This window comes from Carassius auratus, unplaced genomic scaffold (assembly GCF_003368295.1).
Source record: "Carassius auratus strain Wakin unplaced genomic scaffold, ASM336829v1 scaf_tig00027103, whole genome shotgun sequence".
Lineage (NCBI taxonomy): Eukaryota > Metazoa > Chordata > Actinopteri > Cypriniformes > Cyprinidae > Carassius > Carassius auratus.
This window is the reverse complement of record NW_020525567.1, coordinates 75,911-99,320: the sequence shown is the minus strand read 5'-3', so window position 1 is coordinate 99,320 and position 23,410 is coordinate 75,911. Positions and strand designations below refer to the sequence as shown.

Below are 23,410 nucleotides of genomic sequence, written 5' to 3'. Positions count from 1 at the left end.
CTAGAGCGTCAAACGTTCCCTACCGCAGCTTTAATTTGATCTCCAAACAATTTCAATTTGATTTGGGGATTAAATTATTCCCTAATATGTTAATATTCAGTAGCAGTTGCAAAACCGCCATGTATAAAATAATTTATGGCTTTTCTACATTATATGCAGCTCACACTTTCATTGTGCAGTATCTGTCTCCAATAACCCTCAGTTGTTTTTATTGTATTTTCTTCTTTTTTTTTTCATAACACGAACCCATCCAAGCCCTTGCACATTATTCAAATTGAATTCTTGAATTAACATACAAATTAAATAATGTTTTTTTCTCTCTTTTTTTTATTGACAGTGACTTTGTAACAAGAACCCTATTGAAGTTTCCTTCTGAAATGCCTCGTCTCACACCCGATAATAATAATAATATTATTATTATTATGATAATAATCTCAACGTCAGGTGGAAACTTCTCTGCCACGCAACAGTGACTGTGAAATTAACTCGCAGCGCATCAGGTAATCTGCATCAGGAGAATAGATGATGGACCTGTACCTCTGAAAATGAAGATCTGGGGCTGAGATACGACCTGGAAGTGTTTTTAGAAGATTCACCCAATTAGAAAAGGGTAGGTTTACTCTCTTCAAGGTTTGAATTGTTATGGAAGGCAGTTAATCAATAATACTGCAGTGAATGCAACAATAGTAATACATTCACAGCGGTGCTCTCTTGTTCCACACTGAATTCCCTGTGATAACGCAGACGAGAAAGGTTTGCCTGTATTGAATTGAAATAGATTGGTACATAATACAGTTGGAGATTTGTATAAAAAAAAAAAAAAAAAAAATTCCCTATGAAATCTGACGTGTTGTGCATTTGTAAGTTTTTGTTTTAGGAGTCATAGACTGCGATGGTGCTGTGGGATCTCACTGATGTCAGGTGGGTAACCTCATCTCGATTGCTTTGCAGTTCCCATGGAAACAGGGCACTTCATGGTTTTCGGAGATGCTGTAAAATGAGCTTCCCTAAACTTTCAGATCCTTTGGTGACGCCTGTAACAGAGACGCTTTCATGCTTTCTTAATGTTAATGGTGTTTTCATTTTTCATTTTTTTTATACTTAAGGTTCTTTATTGGAATACGTGGTTCCATAAATAACTTTTTAAGGGATATTTCACCCAAGAATGAAAATTATGTCATTAATTACACGTTCTAAACCCGTGAGACCTTCGTTCCTCTTCTGAACACAAATTAGGATATTTCTGATATTTCTGACACATTCAAGAACAAGAAAGGGAGTAAGGACATTATTACAATAGTTCATGTGATGTCAGTGGTTCAGCCGTAATTTTATGAAGCTAGGACAATACTTCCTGTGTGCAAAGAAAATAAAAATAAACACTTTATTTATCAGTTCTTCTCTTCAGTGTCAATCTCCGCCGCCATTCATGAGAGTACCATGTTTTTTGCACAAAAAGTTATCCCGTAGCTTTATAAAATTACGGCTTCAGTTGCATTGTGGAGTGCAATTATTTTTTTAATTTAATTTTATTTTTATTTTATTTTTATTTTATTTTTATTTTATTTTTATTTTTAATTTTTTTTTTAATGTTTTTTAAAAAAATTGTTTTAATTTTTTTTTAAAAAATTGTTTTAATTTTTTTTTAAAAAATTGTTTTAATTTTTTTATTTTATTTTTATTTTATTTTTATTTTGTTTTAATTTTATTTTATTTTATTTTTATTTTATTTTATTTTATTTTTATTTTATCATTTTTATTTTAATATTTAATTTTATTTTAAATTTTATTTAAATTGTATTTTATTTTTATTTTTATTTTATTTAAATTTATTTTAATGTAAATTTATTTTAATTTAAATTTATTTTTATTTTTATTTATTTTAATTTAAATTTATTTAAATTTAAATTTATTTTAATTTAAATTTATTTAAATTTATTTTATTTTTTTATTTTTTTATTTTATTATTATTATTATTTTTAATAGTTTAAGTAAATAATCCTGAGCCCATCAAATGAAAGATGAGCTGAAATTACACACTTTACCTTGAAAGCAAACATTTCAAGGAATCTGTTAGAAGTGCCATCTATTTCCCCCAGCAGAGACCAGAGACTCGGTCAGGTCATGTAACTGCTGTTTTTACAGAGCAAAGCAATTGCTCCACCAGGGCAAAAAATTGGGCTGGTGAGAGCTGAACGCGTAGCTGCAAATGGACAGAGAGCGTGAAGAAGCACGGGGCCAGTGAAATGCTTCGGCTGAAGCTGAAGTGGAACGGGACTTGTTGGGCTGCATGTACAGATAACACACACACTAATAGTCCCACTTCACTGTTTGATACTGGGGATTTGCATTAGGCTGAGAATGCTGTGAAGCCTCTGTCTGTGTGTGCTGAGCACCATATGGGCTTTCTAGCTTTTGGCCCAAACTCTGAGATGAGCAAATCACCGGCTGTGTTTGGTTCATGATATGAGCAGGACAGAGGAGCAGGGTTGGGGAGTGCACTTAACAAAAGGTAGTGACTAGTTACCTGACTGTATTTCCCAATAAAACTAGCACAGTTTACTAACATATAGAACTGCATAAGTGTTTTTAATATTATTTTGTTCACACCGGTAAGTCAAGCATCAAACACATTCAACTATATTGTCTTTGTCATATGTAAGTTAGTTCTATTCTAGAGAATCAGTGAGATTAATCTAAATAAATAAATAAATAAATAATTCAAATTTTGAGAATAAGGGTATTTTTAATGTTTTTGAAAGATGCTCACCAAGGTTGCTTTATTTGTTGAAAAAAATATATTGTATATTATCTCTGTTTAAATTATATTTTGTTATATATATATTTTTTTTAATCAGAGACAGATAATTTTTTAATTAATTAATTTATTATTATTATTATTAGTTTTTTATGTCATTACATTGTTAAGAGCGTAAGAAAAAAAAAACTATTTAAAAAAATATATATTTTATTAATATGTTATGGTATGTCCTCTGTAAGTGACAGCAGGACTCAATAAATAATAATAATAATAATAATAATAATGACACTAATGAAATTGAAAGGGCAAAAACAATAATTCATCGATACATTTTTAGGTTTCAGGATTTTTTTATTCCAACCTTTGTTTAAAGATGAATCTCAATTAATGAAAGATATAACATGATGATTTGATATACCATTTTGCTTTATGCAGTGTGTGTGTAAAATTGCCTGAAGAGGGTTTTCCTATTATATACAATGTGTGTCATATGTGCTACAATGTGTAAATATGGTGTATCTAGTTTGCATATTAATGTGTTCTTGGGGTAAAATGTAATGAAAAAAGAAGTGTAAAAATGGGAGTAATAATTGAAAAAAAAAAAATCATAATTTCTAATATTTCAAAGGATTATTGAAATATAATTTATTTCCCTATTAATTTGTTGTGTCTTGCAAAATACATAATAAACATGCTTTTAGTCCTGGTGTCCTCCATAGTGGACAATCAATGTCCCGTTTCATAACAGAAAGTCACAAAACATTATCCTGAGATGTTGATTTTGGATAAAAAGTAAAAAAAAAAAAAAAAAAAATTCAGATTTAAATTGTAATTATAAAATATTATCATATTTCCATAAGAGTGTTACATTCGATCACTAAATTAATGTCAGCCATTTTTAAAGACCAAGCAGAGGGAGTGGTCATGGGGAAACGTCCAAACTTAAAACTCAGAAAAATTCACTGAAATATGAAGTTAATGTTTTTATTCCAGGATTATTTGATGAAGTACATCAGGCCTATATTGTGCAGTGTTAGGGGATCTCTTGAGTCACAAATTTTATGAAGGTGATATATGTGAAACTAGATATATATATATATAAAAAAGAACATTGTTAATCCGACCATGATAGCACATGTACATCACCAAGACGTCTATTTGATGTCTGCAAGACATATTTTTTTTTAGAGTGTGTGCTTATCTGCAATATGTCCATAGGATGTGTCCTTTCAGATGTAAAATAGACTTTTAGAAGAGGTTTATGAAACCGATATAGATCTATCAGATTTTTTAACAGACATCATGCAGAAATACCTCCGATTCACCCAAATGTTGTAAAAATTGGTCAAGCACAGTTGTCTGAACAAAATTTCATATTAAACATTTTCTTTTAGTTAATCATTAATGAATTAAGTGTTTTCCTGTATTGTTTTTTTTTTTTAAGACTGACTTTAAAAGCGTACACACGACAAAACAAATACAAAAGTTTAGAGGTGAATGTAATCAATTACAAGGCGGGTTATTTACAGTTAGTGTAAATAGACACTCCATTAAAGAAACCCCCTGGACCGCACTCATTTTCAAAGCCTTTTGCTTTGACATGGCTTTCCCCATTTAATGCAGTTGATTTGTTACAATCTGTATTGGGAAAAGGGCTATATAAAATGCGACTTGAGTTTCTGCAGATAAGGAATTAAATGCAGTACAAATAATTTTAATTGCACCTTACAAATATATACTTTTACGTAGATGGCACTGCCTTTGTTTGAACTGGATGCTGCACGTATGGTTTAAAGCAACGACTTGCTACAAATTGAAAACAGATTTGTAATGGGTGGACTATCAAGGCACATTGGGAAACACTTAATTGTGATGCAAGGAGAAGTAAAACGGTTCACTTTAACTTAACCAATTTGGAAAGTAAAAGGTTTAGTTCACAGCATAAGGTGCATAGAAAATATCTAGTGTTCAAGTGGAAAGCTTTGGGTGGACACGTCGGTTGGCAGAAACTTATAGCATCATGGGCAATAAATTATACTTATTTCAACTGCTTCAGGCCACCGGTTTCTTTAAAGAAAGAAAACTTGCCTACAAACTGAACTGCTCTAGAAAGAGAAGCGACAGTAGGACAACCAAATCCCACACATTTACAGCAAAAATCCAACTTGGTTCAGCTACACAAGATCAGAAACAAGAATAGGTTCTTCCATTTATTGAAAGCCAGCAATAAGTTTCCCCCCTATTTATTGGGGTCCACCTAAAGTCTTCTGTCGCCCTTGAACCATTACAGGACCGAGTGAGGCCTTGCCTTCCCAATGAACACCTAGAAAGAACAAATCCCCAAGTCAAGTAGAGCACATGAAGTGTCAAAAGATCTTCAAAGCAGCTACCTACCCCCAATAGGAGCATCACGTCCCCCTTCAGGGCCACAAGTTGAGTCACAGCAAGCACAAACCTGGTGGTTCCCATCAGCAGCAAGCCACCTGCAACAAGAACAATCAGACACGGCAGCTTCATCGTGTTCTAAGCAGCATGAACATACCCGTTGGAAAAGGAACAGGATTTGTGGAGAGCGTCACTGGGTGCAGAAGCAAGAGTGGCCTTCACGGTACACGTTATGTAGATCTGCAAGAGACACCGGTAAGGGTTCACAAAACCAAAGCAGATGGGAAGAGAACGCGGATTCAGTCAATATAGTACGTACAGAAGGACTGGATCCTCCCTGGAACATGAAAGCCTCCAGCTGGAACCGGATCTTGTCTTCCTGGGTCCGAGGCAAGAAGTGGGAGCTGGAAGCCGTAGCCTTGGCATCCACAAGGCACCTGATAAAGAGTGGGTGTCAATTCAGTGAATCAAGTCAACAGACCTTAGCCTAATTCTCAGGGACAAAGTGTGTAGAGCAGCTCAAGAAATGTGGGTCCATGCACCTGGACCCAGATTTAACTGGGCAGTCACCATAGTTAACATCCTCCACATAATAAGGTCTAACTTCCTTACTGGAGAAAAATACCACATTGAGCTGCCACCCACAGTCTTCATGTGATGGACTCTGCTAGCTTCTAAGACTTGATGCCCAAACACAGGTTAACCAGTTGCCCACGTCATGGTTTATGGGTTTAACACTGTAGGAGTTCATAGATCAAACCAATTCCTAGCCAGAACAGATGACTGTGGGCAACATTAGCCATTAGAGTGCACACAGGTCCACGCTTCAACCTAAAATAGAACGGCCAGGGACTTCTGCCATACGCTTTAAATTTTAAGCTCGCATACCATTTAGTATGACAAGATGAACATTGGGATATTCAACCATGCCAAGAGCACGTCGCTAGAGGAGCTAAACCTATGGTCACTTGACTCAACTTAATGCTCCGGAACCAAGTGCTCACTGAACAAACTTAATCAGTTCTAGAGAATCTAGTGACAGGACTTTACCCATGGTTCTCAATGAAGGAATATCTCGGAACAGAAGTCACATCAGGTACTTGGGTGGCCACACAGCGGTCCACAAACACACGCAGGGGGACGTGGTTGTACACCTTCACAGATGCTTCAATATTAATAATGTCACCCAAGTAGTACACATTTGAAGGCCTCTGATTGGCCCAGTCATCTGCAAGAGGAAAGAACAGCTTAGGCACGGCATCATTCACAAGGCTTAAGATCTAAAGAAACTACACAAACCCATCATGAGGTTCATGGAGAACACCAAAACATCTTCGGCAACCTCCGTTGAAGCATAAGGAACCCAAGTTGGATTCAAAGCATTACTGCTCACATTATGGAGCCTGTAGTTAAAGGAGATACCGAATAAATGGTCATCCAGTTGTAACACCACAAGAAACACTGCTTAAGACATCCAGTCAGTCACTTACCTCTGATAGTGGCATTGAACGCCAACAACTGCACCCTCAGTACGGGTAATCGGCGTGCCAGCAAATGCCACAGGGGTGTAGGTAACAGCAAAGGTGTAGACTAGCTCATCCGCAGTCATCTGTAAGAGATGGAAGTGGTTACCAAATGGGTTCGGTTCAACTACACTGAAGGATCAAAAGTAGTTTTTAGTAGCCATGCCATAGAACTACTTTCAGTTCCCCAAAGCAGATTTCAGAAACTGAAAAGGTTCTGTGGAGTTTTAACGTTCAACTAACAATTGACACCAATGAAGAAGCTTTGTTTTTATTGGTTAATTCAGTAAGACGTAACCGTTCTTACCATCAGCACACTATTGCAGTCCTGTAGTGCATATTCGAGGATGAGCACCCCAGAGGCAGAGTCCTCACCAACAACAGGACAGCCTCCCATAGACAAACCAGATGGCTGGATCAGTTGACCATTGCTGAACATATCCTTCTTCACCTCCACATGAACCCGGTCCTCACTGCATTGAACAGCCACACTACTGGGAGTCACAGGTTTCCTAAACTGGAAGTTCACCGCCAACTCACGTTGCACCTCTGGAACGACGGGAAACTTCCAGTCCAAAGGCTTGACTGGACCCTGCAACAGCTGCTTCTCCTGAAGACCAAGAGGCTCTTGTGAAAACTTTCTGTAGTCAAGACTCGGAAGCGGAGAAGCTTTTTGGAAAGGATTCAAGAACCCTTGAGAAGAAAGATCAGGAACTCTGGAAGCTGAAGCTGATTGCGGCTTTCTGCTGCTTGGACTTTGACGGAGTTTCAAACTTCCCAATGCACTCTTCAGATCAAAAGCCACAATCACAACCAACACTAACACACCTTGCAAGAACCCCATCCTAACAAAGTTTGGCACAATGCTACAATACACATCAGTGTTGGCTTTGCTATTTAGTAGAGCTTTGAATTAAGGTGGCTCCTCCCCTTTCAGCTTAATTGATTAACTTTGATTCTCCTCTGGGCTTGTAGAGTTTATTCATCCCAAATATAGAAAAGTCAAGAACATCACTAACCAATAGAAAGCTAAATGTGAATCTGAGAACCTATTTTACAAACCACCCTTATGAAAGGAAAATATATTTACCAATATATTTCTTAAAATATATTGTGATATATTTTAATATATTCTTTTCCCTTTTTATTTTCTAATATTTGAATACATTTAATAATATATTGATGATACATATATTATAGAATATATTGCAAAATATACAAATGATTGCCGCTTTCAATATATTGCAATATATTGGAAAAAAATAAATATAAATAAGAATATATGCCTAATGTATTACATGATATTTTCCAATATACTGCAATATATTTTTGTTTCATAAGGGCAACTCCTAATGTTTATCTCATTAAAATGTTTACAAATGTATAAAACTGATTACAAGTTCTGATAAAAAGCACATAGAAAGGTTTGCAGAGATCGAATTGAAATGCATTGAATTAATTTTTTCCCAGGTGTATCCTGTGCAATATATGATACAGCTACTTTTTCATGAGTGTGTCTGTATTCACTTAAGATTTTAAAAAGCATTTTTGGAACAACGTGAATGTGCTTTCTTTCTTTCTTTTTCCAGAAGGGAATACTGCTTAAAAAAAATAAATAAAAATAAAAATATTATTAAAAGTATTCAAAGACTTCACCTGAGAACCTCAACCTTCAACTAACAGGCCAGTGAAAAAAAGTATATATATATATATATTTTTTTTTTTTCCTGAGTATAGAAACCTATAAACCAGATCAAGGTGGGGTTTGACTCCAGAAACAATTAAGGCAGCAGTAAGTACTGTATATGGAAACGCAGCGCATAAAGAGCTGTGATAAAAGCCTGAGGAGCCGAGGGAAAAACAGTAAAATATTATTACCATTTAAAACAGCAAATTTTCCATGTGAATATCTGTTAAAATGTAATTTGTTTCTGTGATGCTCCGCTGTATTTTCAGCATCATTCCTCCAGTCTTCAGTGTCACATGATCTTCAGAAATCATTATAATATGATGATTTGCTGCTCAAGAAACACTTCTGATTATTATCATTGTTGAAAACATTTATGCTGCGCAATATTTTTGTGGAAACCTGATACGTTTTATTTTTCAGGATTTTCGGATGAATAGAATGTTCAAAAGAACGGCATTTATGTAGAATATAAATATTTTGTAACAAACATCTTTCAAGATAAATTGAATGTGTTCTTGCTGAATAAAAGTATCAAATAATAAAAAAAACGGTACTCTTAAAAGTCTATGCTTATAGGATTTACTTTGAAAGCATTTTCACTCAGAAACTGATATTAAATTTGACAAATAATTATGGAGAAACAGCAAGTAACACATTGATTTAAAAATGTCTGAAATAGTATTTTCTTTAAAAAAAATTTTTAACTTAGTAGTTTCTTCTACATGAATTTAAATGTTTAAATTCTGATGTTTTCAAGATACAATTAAGTGTGTAATTTATTAGAAAATAGTTTCTAGATCAAATTTCTTTAGTGTATTTGAATGTTTTTTTTTTTTTATCTTAAAATTAATTCAAACACTCATGTACATACAGTATTATATAAGTGTTTATGTATGCACATATGAGAAGCCTATATTTAAGCCTTTAAACTGCGCTGTCAAACTGAGGATGGAGAATATTTGCATCTAAAAGCTGTAGCTCACATGCGCTCGCTCAGGTACAGTACATTGCCAGAATCCTGATGATTGAATGGCCTGAAAATGAAGATGTATTGTGGATGCAGTCTCTCTCTTGCTGATGTTGTTGCGTGCGCCGTCACTCGTGCAGATCAGCGGTAACCCACGCTGGAGAGATGGTTGAGCTGGAGCACATGGCTTTATTAGATTGCTCGGCACAGGGAAAGTGAAATGTGGGCTAATTGTAAAAGAACAAGACTAATTTCCACTTTATATAGGCCCCAGCGGGGGGCACGGTTTGATCTCACAGATACCTGACTTCACTGACAATAGCAGGAGCAGTCGAGCGTCCCCGGAGGCTTTGGTTCTTTTTTTTTTTTTTTGGTCCTTCACTGACAAGCTTCTTTAAAAGTACAGTTTTATCAGAGGAATAGCTCACCCAGAAATAAACAATTGCTCTAACCTTCAGGCCACCCGAGATGTAGATGGATTTGTTTCTTCATCAGATTTGGAGAAATGTTGCATTGCATCAGTGTCTCATCAACGGATGCTCTTCAGTGGATGGGTGCCGTCAGAATGAGAGTCCAAACAGCTGATAAAAACATCACAATAATACACAGCACTCCAGTCCAGCAGTTAACATATTAAGAACACAAAAGCTGTATATTTATAAGAAACAAATTCATCATTAAGCCATTTTTAACTTCTAACCATTGCTTCTTGCCAGGGGCGGATCTACCGGGGTGGCATAGGCATAGCAAATGCCACCCTAAAAGAAAGCCTTGCCACCCCTGCTGCCACCCCAGTTGGCAGCAACGAATTAAAGGTTGTGGCCAATTTGAAAATTTACGAGTGCGAATCTTTCGTGATGCATGATCATGCTCCTAACTCCCGAACTGACTCAAATGATTCGAGAACCCGCTTTGAACTCCCGAGTTGATTCAAATGATTTGCGATCCCCAAACTGACTCAAATGATTCGCGTATCCGCTTTGAACTCTCGAATTGATTCAAATGATCCGCGAAGCCGCTCCGAACTCCCGAACTGATTCAAATGATTCGCGAACCCCAAACTGACTCAAATGATTCGCGAATCCGCTTCGAATTCTCGAATTGATTCAAATGATCCGCGAAGCCGCTCCGAACTCCCGAACTGATTCAAATGATTTGCGATCCCCAAACTGACTCAAATGATTCGCGAACCCGATCCGAACTCCCGAACTGATTCAAATGATTCGCGATCCCCATTACTGACTCAAATGATTCGCGAACCCGCTCCGAACTCCCGAACTGACTCAAATGATTCGCGAATCCGCTTCGAACTCTCGAATTGATTCAAATTATCCGCGAAGCCGCTCCGAACTCCCGAACTGATTCAAATGATTCGCAATCCCCATTACTGACTCAAATGATTTGCGATCCCGCTCCGAAATCCCGAACTGACTCAAATGATTCGCGAATCCGCTTCGAACTCTCGAATTGATTCAAATGATCCGCGAACCCGATCCGAAAAAAAAAAAACCTCAGTAGCATTTGTGGACCTATAGTCATAAAAACAACTGTAATTGTTCATGTAGGTGTCAGCTTTAATGCACAATTGAATTAAATGTTTGATATATATTAAAATAATCTGTAAATCATATGTAGATTATGCTATTTGCTTAGTAAAATATACTTAAAATATATACTAAAACATTATTTTAAAGGAATATCACACAAGTTTTCATAGAAGTTTTAATTTAAGCTTGCCAAAACAATAACACCATATTATTAAAAAACAATTTCTAAAAGTACATTTGTATTTGTGGCTATAATGTTTATTTATTTATTATTATTGTCAGCTAATAAAAGCTATGCTTCAGGGACCATATTCATATAACATCTAAGGCTAAATGTAGCTCTTGACTGGTTGAGTTAGATGATGATTAACACTAAACTGTAGAAAACCAGTTGAGTCTCCCCAGCTGGAAATGTGATTGACTATTAAAATCTGGAGTTTCTCTTAATAAATTGACATATTGATAACACTGAACCTTTTATAATGCTCTTAATTACATGTCGATGCACACTGTATGCATTAGTGAGTGTGAGGGGCTTATGGGGTATGGTCACTTATTCCTTATATGAACTGTTTCAAATGCAAGACATTGATTGCATGAGATTAAGTTTGTAAATTATAGCCTTTGTCCCAGGGGCGATTCTAGGATTTTTTCAACTGGGGGGCACAAGAGGGGCCACGATTAATACAGAGGGGCCAATCTTGTGTTGTTTGAACTGTATATCCAAATCATTTCAAGAGTTCAGTAACCTTTAAAATCAGTAATAAACAGTGTTACCCTATTATTAGTTATTCACTGCTCTAAATCAAATCAATAAAATACAATTTGTATTAACTTTTCACTTTACAAAAGTGAAAGAAAAACTGTAATAAATAAAAGAATCCAATGTAGGAATAGCGCCGTACAACTCACAAATAATAATAATAATATTATTTATTTATAATATATATATATATATATATATATATATATATATATATATATATATATATATATATATATATATATATATATATATATATATATATATATAATAGCCTTATTTATATAAATCCAGAATAGCATTAATAATTCATAGAAATAAATACACAATTAATGAATTAATATAACTAATATAAATTTAATATAATAAATTGTTTTTGTTTTTTATCCACATCCCATTCAATTTGCATAGCAGCAGTTGCAGTAAATTTGCATTATACATAGATAGCTACTTGTTCAAAAAGGTAGCTTTAGTTTAACATGTAAAATATGTGGATCCTATAAAACAGTTTAGAATAGCTTAATTACTCCAGTGTTATTTTAGTATTAGTTATTTATTGTGCTATTCAATCATGCATTAAATATTTATGTATGATTTTTTTTTTTTTTTGAGAATGTTTCTGGGTGTCATCAAATGACGTTTTGTCAATAACTTCTGTGAAAACACAGACGCAAATAGACTAAAGATGTAGTAAAATAAAGACCTATATGTGTATTTTGGACTTTTTTTTCACCACAAGTCTGAAAGAAGACATGTTACTGAAGACAAACAGTCCCAAATCTCAAAATTGACCAGTAAAAAAAACGATGTTTTTGCATGTGTCTCACCCATAGACTGGAAAAAAAAGTCTCAAGTGTGGAGCGTTAGATAAACATCATACGATTTGTTTCGTCACCTCACTTGAGTGAAAAAAGTCGCTAATCGACTGCATGATTCAATAATGACTATTAGAATTGCAATTATACTTTTTTTTAAAACCATTGCTTTAAATTGCGTTGTTGCCTATATCGGCGCGTTCGGCCGAAAAATAAGTAAATCGTAACGCAGTAAAACCCTTTTACATTCAGCATCAGAGGAGCATAGTAAATATAATGATTAGCATCTTGGTCTGCTAGGAGATAACATCGCGCTCGGAACCTGCCTGTCTAACACCGAAAGATGTTAACGTTAGTACCAAACACTTCTTGCACTGCAACATCTCGCTAATCGAAAAACATAATTAAGCTAAACAAAATAGATAAACTTATCGTGCGCTTTTTTTTCGTTGGAAAACAGCAGCTCGCTATTCTTGGTCCTCGTTGAGAAGCATCGCGACGCAATCATGAGTTATTTACTAAACTGAAAGATTATAATTTGAATTTGTGAGTGACAAAGTAGAAGGGTGGGGGCACACTGGGGGGCCAATCAGTTTTCAGGAGGGGCCAGTGCCCCCATGGCCCCCACCCCTGGCTATGCCACTGCTTTGTCCTTTTGTAGTGTGCACATATATTATCATCAAACTGTGATAACTGTGACTAAATTCATTATATATACGTCTGCAATATGTTGCCACCCCTCAAAAATTCCTGCCCCCTTCTCGCCACCCCGTCAATATTTTTCTAGCTCCGCCCCTGCTTCTTGCTAAAGTCCTCAATCCATAATAACACTTCCTCCAGTGAAAAAGTGTTCTGGTCTGAATCAGGAGAGAAATCTGCACAGATCAAGCACCATTTAAATAATCCAAAACAGCTCTGAACAAATAAATAAGTGGACATTGATGTGAGAGATTATTTCACTGGAGGAAGTGTTGTTATGAATTATAGACTAGATGTTTAGCAAGAAGCAATGGTTTGAAGTTAATATCATCTTAATGTTGGATTTGTTTCATCTTTTTTCTTAGATGTTCACTGATGGACTGGAGTGTTGTGGATTATTGTGATGTTTTTATCAGACTCTCATTCTGACGGCACCCATTCACTGCAGAGCATCCATTGATGAGACACTGATGCTACATTTCTCCGAATCTGTTCAGATCAAGAAACAAAGAATTATAGTGTTTTTAAAACTTTTTTTTTAGGCTTTCAGGTTTTGCATTACTTTACTAAAGTAATTTCTAGAAACACAGAATGACCCACATCAGTGGTTTAATCAGCTTGATGTTTCACTGATGTACAGTGGTGTGTAATAGTGGCTGTAAAGGTTGTGATGTTCACTCAGTGTCTGTGTGCATCTTCTGTGAATCATATGTTAATGCTCATGTTTGCCGCTGGCGCCGTGTGAGGATTTCAACAGGGCAGTCATGTGCAATGGCACAAAAACAGAACATTTCATTTCTAGTGAATGAACAAACACACCTGTGAAAACACTGAGATGAGCCTTGAATGAAGAGATCTGCTGTTGTGCCCTATAAAATAAGTCACTTGTACAATTTAGTACCATGTTTTTAATCATGCTGACATGATCGCTTTCTGTCATTAATTCAATGTTCAAAAAGCGGTAAGAATTGGAATTATTGAGTCTCTTCTGCTCAAAAAGACTGCATTTATTTGATAAAAAAACTGCAAAATATTATCATCATTTAATCATTTAATCATCTTTTTTTTCTGTCATCAATAATTTTTGTTAATATTTTGATTCAAATTTTTTGATTGAAGTAGATTTTCGAGAAACGTTTCATTGTTCAACAAACTGAAAATAAGTCCAGCCTAGATTTATTTTTATTTGTTTTAGTAATTTTGTTGTGTATTTTTTTTTATGTCTATAAAGTTTTTATGGAGTTTTAGTTTTTAGTTCTAGTTTATTTCAATATTTCGATACTTAAACTAAACGGAAATGGGAAATGTTTAATAAGCTGAAATAAAATGTTGATTTCATGAAATTAAAATGTTTATTTTAGTTAAATAATAACTAATTAAATAATTGTGCTGCTTAAAATGCATCACAGTTTTGACAAAAATATATATATTTTTTATTCTTTTGTAACCTTGTAAATGTTTTTACTGCCATTTTTTTTAATCAATTTAATGCATACTGATTAAAATAATTCATTTTATAATTTTTTTTTTTTTTTTAAGTTTTAATCAGTAGTAAATAAAGCAGTACGTGATATGAAAACAGCATTTCCATCATTTTTTTTTTTTTTTTTTTCCATAAGGATATTCATCAGGATGTAGAGCAGTATGGCCATCAGCAATCGACCGAAGGGTAAACAAGTGCCTCTTTCTGACCAGCAGATCGATAACGTCAATGAAAAGTAAAGTCATTTCAGAGGTGGAACAACTTCATGCATTTTGATAAAAGATTTCAGGTAAGAAGGAATTACTCTTAGTATTTGCATGTACTGCACTGTCAGTCACAATAAAACCAGGAAAGCCAATTAAGAAATCAATCTGAATGCATAATTAATTTGAAATCTATGAAATCCATATTTTCCATATTCATATCCACATTTTAATAAAAACAAATAAATAAAAATAAATACATCTGATTAGTGCTTCAAAACAGAATAAAATAAAAATAAATAACTTTAACTGAAATAAAATAAAAATATATATATTTTATTTTGGCTTGTTACCAGGTATATTATCAGGGTAAATCAACTTAATTACTGTAATTCTGATAATATGAAGTTTCTGCTGGTAAAACTAATTTCTTTCATTGTATTAACAGAATTTTTTGTTTCTATAAACTCAAAACTTTAAAGCAACTGGGTTATCTTACTTTAAGTTAAAACCAAAAAAAAATAAAAAATTGAAGACAAAATTTTTACAATTAATTTTCAGTTTCTTTAACTAAAATAACTAAAATTAATATTGAAGTAACACAATTTTTTTAACAAATAATTATAGATATTTATAAAAACAAAAACTAAAATGACAAAATAGTAATAAATTACCAAATTTGAACAAACTGCAACATAATAATAATAATAAAAATATTTAATAAATATTTAATATTAATACATTACATTTGCATTTAAAATAGCAACAAAGAATATACCAAAATAACCTAATTCAGTCTCCCTGTGTGTTTTTTTTTTTTTTTTTAACTTATGAATATGAATATAGTCAAACTGCAGTTGTGCACCTGATGTGTTTTTTCTGTCCAGATGAGAACTGCTGTTTCATTAAATCTAAATGAGCGCATGGACTCAGGTGTAGGTAATCTTCATCCCATCCTGTTCAGACAAAAACATGGCACAGAGAACACAAAACACGAGCCCTGTCTGAAAACGCCTCTATTTTGTTAATTTTGTTTGTCTGACTTATTTTTTGAAGTGTTTTTAGGTCAGATAATTAGTATTAAATGTGTCCTGCCTAGATTTGAGTACATTTAGCTTTTTAAAACACTGAAATTGTATGTTGTGAGGATTTGAGGTTTGGAAATGGCAGTCTAGCGCACAATGATTTCCCAAAGGCTGTTCTGTTTCAGCTCGCGTGGTCGTCTTCATACATAATGCATCAGACTCCAATCGTAGTCCCTCTGTTTTAAAGGCTTTTCGATGTCCCCTACACACTACGCTTAGATCACACACATGTGTCACCAGCATTCTTCATTAGAGGAACAAATCCCACATCATTACAGATTGAATAATGCAAATTTAAGAGTTTAAACCAACTGCATTTGCATATGCATTATTATATGCACATGATGGCTGCTTCTTGCTTTGAGAAATAGATAAATAATTCAGTTTCCTAAATTTGGGGTTGGTAAGATTTTTTTACATTTTTGAAAGTGACCTATAATCATCAAGGCTGCATTTGTTTAAACCAAAAAATACAGTAAAAACAAATACAGCACCCTAGCAATAACTATCATCACATCATATACAAACAGAAACTTAAAGGTCTTCACATCAACCTGTCAAAATAAAAGTTCAGTTTAACTTGAAGAAACTGTAACAGAAATGTTCATTAACCCTCTGGTATTGTTCTGTCATTTTAGACCAAAAAATAAATACATTTTGTTTTGTTTTTTGACATTTTAAGAACCGCTAAATTGGTGTGATACAAAACTTGCTGACTAAAAAAAATATATAATTTAAATAAAATAAATTAATTGACTTGATTTTAAAAAGCTAAATAGTCGTAAAAAAAATAAATAAAAAAATTAATTAAAATAAGTTACACCTGTGTTCTTCACGGTCAAAAAGGAATAGGAAATAAGCAAAAAAAAAAAAAAATTGGTGACACCAAAATATCAAGAGTGAAAAACAGCCCCCCCCCCCATTCCCAACTAGTGTGCGTGACTGTACACAGCATGCTTTTACAAATACGTTAAATAAAATCAATGATTTATCCATCATGGAGTAAAAACACAGACAGCAAGGAGAGGATGGCACTCTAAAACTTCAATACAAAACACACACACACACACACACACACACACAACAACAACAACAACAACACTATTCTACAAACACAAAAACTAACTGGTGTGGATGTTACAAAATGGCAAAACTGAGTCAGAAGCCTCAATAAGAAGTTTAAATCAGATTGATCAGATTATTATTATTATTTTTTATATAATTATTATTGCTTCAACTCTTGTAACACCTCATTTGGTTGAATAACACATTACAAAGAGACTTATAGAAATCAAGTGTGCTCAATATATCTGCCATAAAGGCGTAGTAGTGACCAGTCTACTTTTGTGCTTTATCATATTCCAGCAACTTCTAGACTTTTTTTTTTTTTTCAGTAATTAACAATATTTTTAACTTTTGAAATAATTTTTATAGTTAAAGGAAGACTCCACCGTTTTTTGAAATAGGGCTTATTCACATTATTCACGCCGGTATGTTGACGGAAGTCGTGGGATTTCATGTGTTGCGTGATATCTCTGTGCCGAAGTAGCAGTGCTTCGCCTGTGCTTCCCCATAATATAGTCCCAAGTCAGTATCTGCCTAGGAAATCGCCTAGTGTTAATCTGGATCGCTATTTGTACTCGTTGTGAATACGCAGGCCACAAGAAGTAATTAGGTGGGTTTTTTTTTTATCACTTTTACTCAGGCCATGCTAGCTGGCAACAAAGGATTCCATTCATTGTGCTAAGCTAAGCTAACGCCGACCCAGTCAAACTAAAACAATGCATGCACTGACACAAAAATGCATTTGCCCACCTATCTAAATGTAGGAAATAATGTGAAAAAGCCCTATTTCAAAAAACGGTGGAGTGTTCCTTTAAGGTTAAAATGAAAAAAAAGCTATATTTTGGCTTTTGTGGCTTTTATTTATTGTAACGCTCTTGGTTGGTCATCCACATTCAACACAATTGCAGACTACACAGAAAACTGATATTCAGCCTCTCGCTGCACGACAGAACATTTTACATCAAAAGAGAAACCCTGCTTTTGTTGTGTTAGTATTATGGCTGGAGATCTTACACTAGAAAGTGTGAAATGATTGTTCAGAGCTGATGTTTGTGACGGGCCGCTGAGAAGCACATCATCTCTCTGTCCCGTGTGGTGTTTGCTAATGTTGGAGCTCCTGCTGACCGAAACAAACACTCTGAACGGACAGAAGACAGATCTGTGATGAGAAGAGCGTCCACTTTTACACAATGCAGTCTTCAGTGTTTTTTAGGCACTTTAGATGAGCTGGTTAACTACAACTAAAACTAATTTTTGATAATTGAAATAACTTTTAAATGAAAAGAGAATTTTTAACCTTACTAGAAAAATATAAAAACTTTATTGTTATTAAAGATAAAAAAAAAATCGTACAAATGATGAAAGCACACAATAAATTGTGAATTTTGACAAAATCAAAAAAAAAAAGAAAAAAAAAAACTATAAGTAAAAAGTATATTAATTTTTAAAGTATTTCAAAATGTATCTACTATTTGCATTTATATTAATGCACATAACGAGTTTTTTTTTTGATAAATTTCAAGCCCATCTAATGTTATTTTAATATTGAGATACTATTATAGTTTTTAGTAATCATTTGAATTCTTTTTTTCATTTAAACTCTTTAAACAGTTATGTATTTTTATCATTAAGATTTTTTTAAATGTCTATAAATTTCTATACCATTTTATTTATTTTTAGATGTGCTTTGACTATAATTTTTTTTATTATTATTTTAAAAATGATAAAATTTCCAATACAAATATTGAGGCATTCTTAAATCAAGATATATTTACTTGAGAAGCAAAATTACTAAACTTAAAATAAAGAGTTTATGCTTAAAACAAGAATAAAAATCCATACTTGAGCAGGTATTTTTCTTGTTTAATGCAAAAACTATCACAACCTATTTTACCTTAATACTCGTAAATATTTTTGAATGATCCGGGAGATTTAAATAAATACTGATTTTATCATTTTAAAAGTTCCTCTATAAGAAGGTGATCAAAATTCACGTTGAGTTTGCCTAAAAACGTCTGAATCACATTGCTTTAGACAATATAAGTGTAATTTTGTCATTGCATGCGATCACGTTCAGAAATGTATTGTGGGATAATGTCCAAATACTTAAGGGCTGCTGTATTTGGATGGAAAACAAAGCTAAACTGTTGCAAAACCATAAAAAGAAATGAAAATGTGATGAGGCCATCATTAATACATTGAATTTATAAAGCTGTTTCACATCAGATCTGCCCGTAGCCTGATGAGAAAACTCAGCGTGATGTTTTAAAATCATAAACCTCAGTCCTTCCTCTTGAATCCAATGATCCAAAACTCATGGAAATGTCAGAATGTTTCACCCTGAAGGGACAACTTATCCAGAAACAAAAGGCTAAAAGAACTACTTCAAAACATCATAAAATACTTGAGTAACTCCTTTTGATGTTGACAGAAGTTTGAAGTAAAAAAAACTAAATGATGACGATGTTCTTTAAAGGAATAGCTGATCCAAAAATTAAAGTTTGCTGAAAATGTTCTCACACTCAGGCCATTAGAGATTACGATGAGTTTGTTTCTTCATTAGATTTGCAAAAATATAGCATTGTATCACTGTTTAAGCATTGAATACTCTGCAGTGAATGGGTGCCGTCAGAATGAGAGTCATGGCTGATAAAAACATCACAATAATCTACAGCACTCCAGTCCATCACTAAATCTGTGTTTGTAAGAAATAAATCAGCTTTAAATCTCATGGACTCTCATTCTGACGGCACCCATTCACTGTAGAGGATTCTAGTAGCCAGCAAGTAGCCCATAAGAAAAACATTTAGTCTGATACATGTTGGAAGTTTTGACTTCTTGTGTTTGTTTCAATAAAATGTAATAAAAATGTGTGTGTAAACAAAACCACGGTGCATCTAATAAAGTGATGTTCTGATGTTCTGTCATCTCTCTGTGTTCACTTTACAGCTCCTAATACTCTGTTTTGATTTTTTTGGCTTGGTTACTTAACTTCTTCTACAATCAGTGTGATCCCACCTGCCCCGAAATGACCAGCTCACAGATCATTTGCATCAATTCGAGAGTTCGGAGCGGGTTCGCGAATCATTTGAGTCAGTTTGGGAGTTCGGAGCGGGATCGCGAATCATTTGAGTCAGTTTGGGAGTTCGTAGCGGGTTCGCGGATCATTTGAATCAATTCGAGAGTTCGTATAGGGTTCGCGAATAATTTGATTCAGTTCGGGAGTTCGTAGCGGGTTCGCGAGTCATTTGAGTCAGTTCGGGAGTTCGTAGCGGGTTCGCGAATCATTTGAGTCAGTTCGGGAGTTCGTAGCGGGTTCGCGAATCATTTGAGTCAGTTCGGGAGTTCGTAGCGGGTTCGCGAATCATTTGAGTCAGTTCGGGAGTTCAGAGCGGGTTCGCGAATCATTTGAATCAGTTCGGGAGTTCAGAGCGGGTTCGCGAGTCATTTGAGTCAGTTCGGGAGTTCGTAGCGGGTTCGCGAATCATTTGAGTCAGTTCGGGAGTTCGTAGCGGGTTCGCGAATCATTTGAATCAGTTCGGGAGTTCGTAGCGGGTTCGCGAATCATTTGAGTCAGTTCGGGAGTTCGTAGCGGGTTCGCGAATCATTTGAATCAGTTCGGGAGTTCGTAGCGGGTTCGCGAATCATTTGAGTCATTTTGGAAATTTGAATGCAGTAATCCAGTAGCTCTTTAGGGTATTTTTTCAAAATCCTTTTGCACATTTTATTTATGTTCAGTAGTTATTTTTAGCTCAAGCAAATCCACAAACTAATAAAATGATTTATTATTAAGGTTGTCTGTTGACTGCTGTATATAAAAGCCCTTCAATATAGTTGTTGTTACCTCAGGGGATGAGGGGAATCATCATTGTTGTTGGCTATAATAGAGTACCGGCACCTCTTTTGGGCCACTTAAAGCACTGCCTTATTTAATCTTCTTCTTTTTTTTTTTTTTTTTTTCAGCATATAAGTGCTCTGGCTATGAACAATGAAGTGACTTGTGATGTTGGAGAAATGCGTGAATGTTAATGTGACGGTTTACGCTGAGGTCACATGATGATTCAGATGTGCAATGGATCCCCAAGCGGTCAGAATCTGGTACGAAAAGATGCAAAATAACCAAAAACATTGAAAACGTGGCCTACTTTGCTGAGATAGTTAATAAGATGTTCTCCAAATGATTTTCTGCATTTATCAACCAAGTCACAGATGTTGTGCATAAAATGTAACTCATTGTGAGACCAGAAAATGTTTTAGTCTCTTAAAGCAATAGTTCAAAATTTGCTCACCTTCAGGCATCTAAGATGTAGATGAGTTTGTTTCTTCATCAGGTTTGGAGAAATGTAGCATTGCATCAGTGTCTCATCAATGGATGCTCTGCAGTGAATGGGTGCCGTCAGAATGGGAGTCCAAACAGCTGATAAAAACATCACAATAATCCACAAGTAATCCATTATTGTGATGTTTTTATCAGCTGTTTGGACTCTCATTCTGACGGCACTCATTCACTGCAGAGCATCCATTGATGAGACACTGATGCAATGCTGCATTTCTCCAAATCTGATGAAGAAACAAACAAACTAGATTGTTTGTCGTCTTTTATGCACTGCTTTAATTTTCAGCAGGGGAAGTGAAAGTGATTATTTAAGCATGGACCAGTCCGTCCACTTTTTGAACAAAGTTAGCAATGTTTTGCTCCTGATAGGTTTCAACATCCTGCATGTGAGCTGCTTTGTTTATTTAGCCGAAGCATATCTGTAATGTTCCTTCTCTCCAATGAAAACCGAATGTTAGCCTGAATGGCAGAACGTCCCATTTGAAATCATTAGATCAAGTATTATGAAGGCTTTAATGTCTGTTTTGTGTCTTTTCCTCTTTGAAGTCTCTATTGTTTTAATGAACATTTCTGTTCTCTTCCACTTCAAAGACGCAGCTTCGTTTATACGGATGTTTATTAAACAAAGATGCTTTTAACAAATCACTCGTGTGCCTTGACCTAGTTAATGTAACCTGCAGGTTTTTTTCTCTTATGCACAGATCCAATCTTTTGACGTGTCTGTTTACATTTAATTCAGACACGACTGGTATCCGGTATCTCTGTTTACATAATTATCGCCCAAAGAGGGTGAAAACCAGCTCCTGAATGTACATTTTTTTAAAGTTTCCATCTCAATAAAATGCAAGCGCATAAAGTGCACTATGCTGTGGATTATTGTGATGTTTTTATCAGCTTTTAGGACTCTCATTCTGACGGCACCCATTCACTGTAGAGCATTCATTGATTCGACACTGATGCAATGCTGCATTTCTCCAAATCTGATGAAGAAACAAATGGTCTGAGTGAGTTACATTATCAGTAAACTTACATTTTTGGGTGAATTATACCTTTAATAATTATAAAAGAAAATGCAAAGCACATGTACTAATTATTTGCTTGGTGGCATTACGTTTTTGCTCCCCATTTAAAACTGAAGGTCTTATCTGTTTTCTTGCATACTGTGAACAAATAACTGTTAACAATTACATTTGTGCATTTGGCAGATGCTTTTATTCACAGCGTCTTACATTGCATTCTAGCTATTTATTTTTCAATTAATGCATTCCCATTATCTGTTTACATGCAATGCTTTATGCATTAAACTATTATAAATGCTTCTAGTTACAGGCTGTAAAAGGATCGCATTTTACACCTTTGTCATAATTTATATGTTCATGGTCATTTTCTCACAAAGCTGTGTTGTTATTGTTGACTGAAACTATTAAAAACATTTTTATTGACTTGAAATAAAGTGCAAGTAAAATAGAATAAACCTAAACAAAAAGTTAGGTAAAATGTTGGCTTGGGAATCAACTGAACTGAAATAAAATAAGTTTGATCACTAAAATTACAAAAAACTCAAAAAGTAAATAAATATAAAATAAAAATACAAAAGAAATTAAGATAAAAATGGATTTATTAACTGAACTGAAATTAAATAAGTTTGAGCAGTTAAATTATTAAAACTGAAATAAAAATAAAGTTAAGCTAAATAGAAATAAAAAAATGACTTAAACTAAAATTAAAATTATATCTAAAATATATTAGAAATATAAAAGCAAATGCATTTCAATTATTTTATTTTATATTTTAAACTTTCATTTTGAATTTAAATAATTAATAATTTTGTTAGTTTATTTTTAGTTTTAATATGTTTATATAGTCTTTAGAAATTGTATTTTAAGTTACATTTTCTGCTATTTTATATTCAAGTTAATGTAAAGGAAAATTAGAAGAACTGGCAACTATATATATAAAATTTATTTATTTATTTATTTTTTATATATTACTTTTTGTAATAACATGGATATAAAAAAATAATTAAGTTGTGTGAATAAACAATTGCTTTTATCTTTTTTAATAAAAAAAATATATATATTTCATATG

The 23,410-nt window shown here is 34.0% G+C and overlaps 1 protein-coding gene and 1 long non-coding RNA gene across 2 annotated transcripts; one reads left to right on the top strand and one right to left on the bottom strand.

The window, feature by feature from the left end:
- The first annotated feature begins 454 nt into the window (after window positions 1–454).
- Window positions 455–14,975, top strand: LOC113079074 (uncharacterized). The gene is made up of 3 exons (XR_003281658.1): window positions 455–610; window positions 878–921; window positions 14,770–14,975. It is a non-coding gene; the product is annotated as an uncharacterized LOC113079074 (long non-coding RNA).
- On the bottom strand, window positions 4,959–7,549 carry LOC113079063 (zona pellucida sperm-binding protein 3-like). Its single transcript, XM_026251256.1, has 8 exons — window positions 6,977–7,549; window positions 6,637–6,755; window positions 6,446–6,549; window positions 6,197–6,374; window positions 5,466–5,583; window positions 5,304–5,386; window positions 5,156–5,244; window positions 4,959–5,084 (listed from the first exon to the last, which is right to left on the bottom strand). Exons 1-8 carry the CDS (start codon window positions 7,511–7,513, stop codon window positions 5,005–5,007), a joined length of 1,308 nt encoding a protein of 435 aa, XP_026107041.1. The 5' UTR covers window positions 7,514–7,549; the 3' UTR covers window positions 4,959–5,004.
- Window positions 14,976–23,410: the final 8,435 nt, after the last annotated feature.

What these genes read in the sequence shown, in the direction of transcription:
- LOC113079063 (XM_026251256.1), bottom strand. Translation starts at nt 7,513, where the DNA reads ATGGGGTTCTTGCAAGGTGTGTTAGTGTTGGTTGTGATTGTGGCTTTT. An exon ending in TCCTTCATTGAGAACCATGG is followed by an intron (nt 5,584 to 6,196) that starts GTAAAGTCCTGT and finishes ACTCTTTATCAG; the next exon opens with GTGCCTTGTGGATGCCAAGG. An exon ending in TCCTGTTCCTTTTCCAACGG is followed by an intron (nt 5,245 to 5,303) that starts GTATGTTCATGC and finishes TTCTTGTTGCAG; the next exon opens with GTGGCTTGCTGCTGATGGGA.